At 49.7% G+C, this 7,142-nt stretch overlaps 1 protein-coding gene across 1 annotated transcript; it reads left to right on the top strand.

Annotated features, from left to right (window-relative positions):
- The first annotated feature begins 179 nt into the window (after positions 1 to 179).
- Positions 180 to 2,613, top strand: PCLAF (PCNA clamp associated factor). Its single transcript, XM_064668647.1, has 4 exons — positions 180 to 288; positions 418 to 492; positions 957 to 1,098; positions 2,509 to 2,613. The coding sequence occupies exons 1-4, from the start codon at positions 243 to 245 to the stop codon at positions 2,564 to 2,566; spliced, it is 321 nt and encodes a 106-aa protein (XP_064524717.1). The 5' UTR covers positions 180 to 242; the 3' UTR covers positions 2,567 to 2,613.
- The last annotated feature ends 4,529 nt before the right edge of the window (positions 2,614 to 7,142 follow it).

Below are 7,142 nucleotides of genomic sequence, written 5' to 3'. Positions count from 1 at the left end.
CCACTAGACTAGGTTGGTCCAAGCCGCGTCCAACCTGTCCTTGGACACTTTCAGCGATGGGGCAGCCACAGCTTCTCTGGGCAACCTGTGACAGTGCCTCACCCCTTCACATGGAAGAATTCCTTCCCCATATCCCATGTAGCGTGCGGGTCCCGGGTGTTCGCGGGGATCGGGGCGGCGCCCGCGCTGCCATTGGCGGCTGAGGGCGCGGCGGGGCCGGGGCGGGGCCGGGCAGTGCCGGGATGGTGCGGACCAAGGCGGACCAGCGCGGCGGCGCCTTTCGCAAGGGTGCGGGACGGGGGATGGAACGGGATGGGATGGGACGGGATAGGACGGGACGGGACAGGACAGGACAGGACAGGGGGAAAAGGGGACCGGGTCCCGGGTGCCGCCGCTGATCGCCCGCTCTCCCCGCAGTGTTGGGCGCCCGCGCTCCCCGGAAGGCGCTGGGCCCCGCCAACCTCAACGCGGGACCGCCGCCGGCCAGGAAGGGTGAGCCCTTCTCCTTTCCTTTCCCTTTCCTTCCCCTTTTCCTTCCCTTTCCCTTTTCTCCCTCTCTCCGTCCTTCCTCCTTCCCTCTTTTTCCCTCCCTCCTTCCTTCCCTCCCTCCTCCCCTCATTTCTTTTCCTGTCTCCTTTTCTCACTCCCTGCCTCTCTCCCTCCTCCCCTCACTTCTTTTCCTGTCTCCTTTCCTCCCTCCTTCCCTCTCCCCTCCTCCTTTCCCTCTTTCCTTCCCTCCCTCCCTCCTCTTCTCCTCTTCTGCCTTCCCTCCCTGCCTCCCCTCCTGCCTTCCTCCTCCCCTCTTCTTTTCCTGCCTCCCTCCCTCCCACTTTTCTTCCCTCCTTTCTCCCTCTCTCCTTTCCTTGCTTCCCTCCCTCCTTCTCTCCATCCCTCCTTGCTTCCTTCTTTTCCCGCTTCCCTCCCTCCCATCCCGGTGTCTGACGCCCTCCCCGCAGGTGACCGGCGCCCCGTGGGGCTGAACCCGGTGTGTGTGCGGCCGATCCCCGCCTGGCAGAGGAGCATCGGCGAGTTCCTGCAGCTCCCGCCCAAGGAGAACCGGGCGCCCGACGGAGCCATGCCCGGGAGCAGCGGCCTGGGGTGCGTATCGGGGGAGGCACAAATCCCTACAATTAGAGGAGAGAAGGAAGTGCAGAAGTGTCGCCCCGTGGGGTAATGGGAAGGAGCAAAGCACAACGTGGAAGGGCAGGTTTTTTATGCCTGGGGAGTTTCGGGGGTTGGCTGTGCCAAACTTAAACTTAACGTTCACTTCCTTTAAAAAAAAAAAAAAACAACACCAACTGAGGCTCCCTGGAGTGTGGCAGAGAGCAAAAACCATCTGCAGAGCTGTCGTGGGGCAGCTGGGGCTCTGTGGTGCTGCTGTAATGTGGATTGTCAGAGAGTGGTCTGGGGGGTGATATCAAACAGCAAAACCCTGGCATTTCCAAATAATCCCGAGAGTGACATTCCTGGGGGCCTGAGAGGGTGGTGTTAGTGTCCTTGGATGATACAAGTTGTGGTTAGTGTTCCTCCCTGACTGCTGTGAAACTACAATTTGTGAAGGAGCAGGTGACTGCTGAAAAGTTGACAAACTTTCCAAACTCCAAACGTTTGTATCCTAGTTTCCAGCAAAGTCTGGCTAAGTGCAGCATCTGTCTCCAGGGACCTCGGGCAGGGTGGGGTATGAGTGGGGTAATTGGTAGCTTAGGCAAGTTCTCAGTGCTTAGACTTAACTTCATGTGCCTACAAAGCACAGCGATGTTTCGGAAAAGCTTAGAAGAGCACTAAGCCACTTCCATGTGCCAGAGAATTGCTTTTCCAAGCTGAAACCTCAAAAATTAACTTCTATTCTGCCCTACTGACTGAAAACATGGCAGTATAAAATACTGTCTTACAGACACTGTTTCCAATTCTCTGTTGAACCTCCATTTTTCCACCAAATGTAGATATTCCTAAATTACCTGGGGGGGGGGGGGGCATAAGAATCAGCCTGGAATTGTCCTGCAGGACAGGCAAACAAAGGCTTTTAAGTGCATCCTATCTCTTGGTGAAACAGAAAATGTGGTGAGAAGAGAACACAGAGTGTCCTCATACAAAACAGTTTGCAGCTTCCAAGTGTGTTCTGGAAGAAGCAAGAGCTGTACTCGCTCAACTGCACAACCTCTTTGGTCAGTAAGTTAGGTTGAAACTCAGGTATGAAACGGGAGTTATGCAGCTTCCAAACAAAGGTGTGGAACCTGCGTGTGGCCCTCTGGGTCAGGAACACACAGAGACCGTCCAGGGATATTTTGATGTGGGATGTTTTCTTTCCCATTTGAAAGGAAAGTCTGTGCTGATCATGTGGGCTCGCAGCCCTTGGGATAAAGCAGCTTCTGTCAGTCCTGAAGCCTCAAGATGCTGTCTGGGGCTAATTAATGTCATTTAGGTCACTCAGGCTCTGGGAAAAGGGCTTTGTTGGCCTTTCAAACCTTTGATTGAGTTCTGTTAATGCTTTTGAAATGCTTCTTACAGAGCTCGGCCCCTGCCACCGGATCCTGCCGAAGATGGAGAGTCCTCTGAGGAAGAGTAGACGTGATCTGACCTCAGTTTTCGTGATGAAGTTCTCCTCCTACTTGAGCTGGTTTTTGTACATTTTTATAGTTTTTTATAATTTGTTATGGCTTACATTCGGCTGTTGTACAGGACTAAAAGTCTGAGAGACAGCAGCAACACTGTGGAGAAATTAATTTATACATTTTGGCACTTAGCATTCAGTGTAAATCGTTGGTTTAGTTTTTATCTGGTTTTCCTTGGGTTCCTCGGTGCCTCCTGCATGTCAGGCAGCTTTTATCTTTCATCTTCTGATTGCCTTTTTCTTGTCCAGGACTTGCATGGCCGTGGTTGTTCTGTTTTTAGAAAGCAGATCCTTATTTTTTTTAATACACACCGCTGTCAAGTCTTTATTGAAAAAGCTGTTAATAAAGATTTCTTTGTCCAGAGATGGGAAAGAGGATTTGGAAAGACCCCGGTGAGGTGGACGGGCAGCTGGCACTTACTATGATTAGAGGTGGAGTTTAATTAAAACAAACGGGATTGTTCTAAAGAATCAAGACCCCAAAAGCTTGGAGAGCAATAAAAGGCTAAAACTAAATTAAACTTGTTACTGTGAAGTGCCTGAGGCTCCCACACAACTTTTAGGGTAATTTATAGGAAAAAAGCAAATGGGGTCTTGTGATGGGTCTTAATCTTGAGAGTTCTGCTTCTGCTCTTAGAAGCTCCACAAATGATCAGAGTAGCGTTGAGTGGATGAAAAGAGGAAGTTATGAGATCTAAATTTGAATTTAGCACATGAGAAGAACTTAGTGGCAGCTCTAGTAGGTCAGCCTGGTGTGGTTATGGTGGGGAAAGTGGTGACTGCTGTCAAAGCCTCTTCCTAAAAAATCTATGGATAAAAAGGAGGGATGTCACAGAAAAGCAGTTTGAGTTGGTTAAATGAGAAATAGCAAGTGATGATTTCTCTTTAATAGAAATTTTTGGAACTTTTGTCAGTTAAGGGGAATAAGCTCATGGTAACATGCTGTACAAACCACAGACTTCTGTACCCTGACATAACACAAAACATCATCCTAGTGCCATGTCCCACAGCCACAGCAGCACCGTGGGCGGCTCTTCCTTTGGCCATTTCACCTTCCAAATCAGCTGTATCCTCAATCTCCATTTCTCCTCTGAAACTGCCTGGGAAACAGCCAAGACTGTTGGGCTCTGATCAGATCTGCTCATCCCCTGACTCCCCTCTGGGGTTATCCATGTTTAGTGCCCTGGGAGGGCTGTGAACGTCAAGGTGAGGAGGGGAGAAGGATAATGAGCTGCTTGTGCTGGAGTTACATCAAGGCTGCTCTCCCAGGTCAAGGAGCAATAGCTGGTGGACACCTGAATCACAGAATCCCAGAATAATCTGTGTTGGAAGGGACCTTAAAGATCATCTTGGTCCAGAGGGCAGGGTTAAATGGGATGTTGGGAAGGAATTCTTGGCTGGGAGGGTGGCGAGGCCCTGGCCCAGGTTGGCCAGAGAAGCTGTGGCTGCCCCATCCCTGCAAGTGTGCAAGGATGGACAGGGCTGGACAGGGCTTGGAGCAGCCTGGTCTAGTGGAAGGTGTCCCTGCCCATGGCAGGGGGTGGAACAGGATGAGCTTTAATGTCCCTTCCAATCCAATCCAGTCTGTGATTCCGATATTTTTAAGCGTCAATACCCCGAGCTGACCATAGATGTCAGCAGTCTCTGCAGCTCCAAACGCGGGCTCTGCCAGGGACCAGGGCAAGGCTCGTTCTGCCTTGGACCAGTTTATTTACTTAGGCAATGTGCAGGGAATATATAAATGTATGGATGACAGACTGGAATTGCTCATTTCCTGAGAGTCTATGTTATCTCACCAGGTAAGGAAGTGGCATCAGCAAAATCACCCACCGTGTCACCAGCTGAGTCCCTGTGTCCTGCTTAAACCCAGCAGTGCTGGAGGGACAGGGGTGGGCAGTGAGGGGAACTTGCTCCCCCAGTAGATTTTATACCCATCCCAACACATGGAGTTTTCTGTCAATATTCCAAATTACGCATTTGACCCCTGACCTTGAGAATGTTGCAGCCTTGAGAGCACTAATGAGCAATAAACTGTCCTCAGCTGAGCCCCCCACCCATGCTCGAAGGTCCTTTTGACCCAGGCTGGGGACACCCAGACTTTTCCTGGGGGATGTTGGATGTACCTACATCACAAAGGAGAGCTCAGGGGTTCACTGCTGGCACAACTGGACGTGTGTTTCTGCAGGAGCTCGTGGATGCTCTGAAAGCAGCTGCGAAGTGAGCACACAAAGTGTTTAGGAGATGAGATGGAAGTGTTTAGGAAATAAGAATTCCTGAGGGTCTAATATGTTGGATTTTAAAGCTTAGGGGGCAAAATTATCTTTGGGCAAGAGAGAGTGATGGGACAGATGCCATCCTTTCCCATCCCCATAGCCTAAAGGCTTTTCCAAGTAGGGATAATTACAAATTGCTGTTGCTCCAGAGTGGTTTTAGCTTTTCCCGGCAGCCCCCTTCTCTCCTCGTGTCCGAACCAGGCCAGACGGCACATTTCTGTTGGATGTAGCTGGAAGGAGGGATCTGCTCCTGCTGGAGCGGTGCAGGGGGCAGCTGGGCGGCGGGGACAGCAGATGTCCAAGCCGTGGGGAAGCAGCCGGAGGGGAGGGGGCCAGGCCGGCAGCTGCTGACCTCTCACCCTGCCAGGGGAAATCCAGCGCCAAACCTCGGGGCCTCATCCCCCATGTGAGGGGTTTGCAAAGCTTTTTCTGATTTCCAAGGCTTTTCCTAAAAAAAAAAATGTCCGATTTGTATCCATGATTTTTTGCTTCCCACTCCTCGGAGTGAAGCCTCCCTGCCGTGGACTCTGTGAGTCTGTGTTCAGGTGCTGCCTGCTTATGTTAAGGGAGTCACACCAGACTCCCTCTCACACCAGAGTACTATTAATTTTGGTAAATTCAAGCCTGGTCGAGTGTAGTCCTGTGCTGGATTGAGTGATTACAGGGCTGTTTCCATCGGGAGAGAGGATGAGACCCTGGTACCTTCTTGCTCTATGTGGTTGCTCCTCTGCTCTCACTCCTCTGCCAAAAAATGTCCTTTTAGTCTTTGTTTTCCCTTGGGCTTTGATTTTTCCCTCTTTGCACATTATCCAGAAGGATCCGAGGTCTGTGTCTGCAGGGTCCCCCCGCCCACGCTGTCCTGTTGGGGTGGTGCCTCCCTATGCCTGATCCTCAACAGGAGCTTCATTGTCCTTCCTGCTGCTCTGGACAAAGGGGGATTGTCCTGCCCACCAGCTCCAGCCGGCCACGAGCCGCTTCATCCCGACGGGAGACGCTGCAGCAGTTGTGAGAAGAAAAGCAGGATGTTTCATTTCTGTTCCTAACAAGGCACTTGGGAATTGGTCTGCATTCTTACCTGTCTTAGGTCGAGGATGAGGAGCTGAGTAAAACCTCTGTTGGGGTGGCCTAACCCATCCGAAACATTTTGGGGTCAGCTTTGAGCTCCCTTCATGTGTCATTCCACATTCAGGCCAGTCTTTGGATAAACTCCCGAGGGATTAGCGCAGGGTTAATGAGAATCCGCATGTTTAATAGGACTTAGCAAAAGAATTACTTGGACTAAAATTGATGATAAATAATTTTTCAGAATTAAGATGCTCCTTGGGAGGGCCCAGATGGTTCAGAGCAGAAAAAATGGGAGCTGAATCACAAAAGTGCCTCTCCCTTTCATCAAAGATGGGGGGATATTGTGATATCCATATTATTATTAATTTCCATGACTAATGTCACAAAGAATAAGCAAAATAAGCTCATCCTGGAACAGAGGCTCAGGATGGCATTCGACATGATGCTGCCAGGACAGGCTTTTCAGGTGGCTGGATTGAGACATTCTAATTTTGATATTAATATTGAAAACTTAAATGGTTTAAAAATAAATATTAATCCTTTATTAACCCTATACCTGAGCTGGCCGATTGCACATAAATATTAAAAAAAAAAGAGTCAGGAAAAAAGCTAAAGTGAAATAGTACCAATTTTATTGGAACTGGGCTTTGTTTTCATGTTAATTATGGTGCCAGGGGAAAATTTCCAAGCTTGGCCACAGGAATATGAGGTACTAAAGGAAATGTATAATTTTAATGTCTAAATTCTGGATCAGGACACATTTTCCAAGTGATTTTTCCAAATAGACCTGTGGTTCATCCTTGGTGGAGTCCAAGAGCTGACAAGCTGTGATGTGTGTGGCTGGATAATGAGATTGTCCCCAGGCTGGGGGGCTGCATGCCAGGGATAAAGCTTTTCTCATGGTGTTTTTTAACCATTTTCAAGGAATGAGCAACCTGATTTTGTGGAAGATGTCCATGCAGAGGGTGGGACGAGATGGTCTTTAAGGCCCCTTCCAACCCAAACCAGTCTGTGATTCTGTGATTCTCTGAATATGGCAGTTTAAAAAATCCTTCTGGAAAATGCCAAGTTCTTCAGCAGCAACAGCCTGGGAGTGTCCAAGTGATGACCCCAGAAGTTTCCCCTCCATAGAATTATAGAAAATTAAGGGTTGGAAAGGATCTTAAAGATCCTTCCACTAGACCAGGTTGCTC

Source organism: Pseudopipra pipra, chromosome 12 (genome assembly GCF_036250125.1).
Source record: "Pseudopipra pipra isolate bDixPip1 chromosome 12, bDixPip1.hap1, whole genome shotgun sequence".
In the NCBI taxonomy this organism is placed as follows: domain Eukaryota; kingdom Metazoa; phylum Chordata; class Aves; order Passeriformes; family Pipridae; genus Pseudopipra; species Pseudopipra pipra.
This window is presented reverse-complemented; position numbering and strand designations above follow the sequence as displayed.

Excerpts from the sequence above, each read along its gene's own strand:
- PCLAF (XM_064668647.1), top strand. The coding sequence starts at position 243 with ATGGTGCGGACCAAGGCGGACCAGCGCGGCGGCGCCTTTCGCAAGG. Across the intron at positions 289-417 it reads CGGCGGCGCCTTTCGCAAGG|TGTTGGGCGCCCGCGCTCCC; the intron begins GTGCGGGACGGG and ends CTCTCCCCGCAG. Across the intron at positions 1,099-2,508 it reads CCCGGGAGCAGCGGCCTGGG|AGCTCGGCCCCTGCCACCGG; the intron begins GTGCGTATCGGG and ends TGCTTCTTACAG.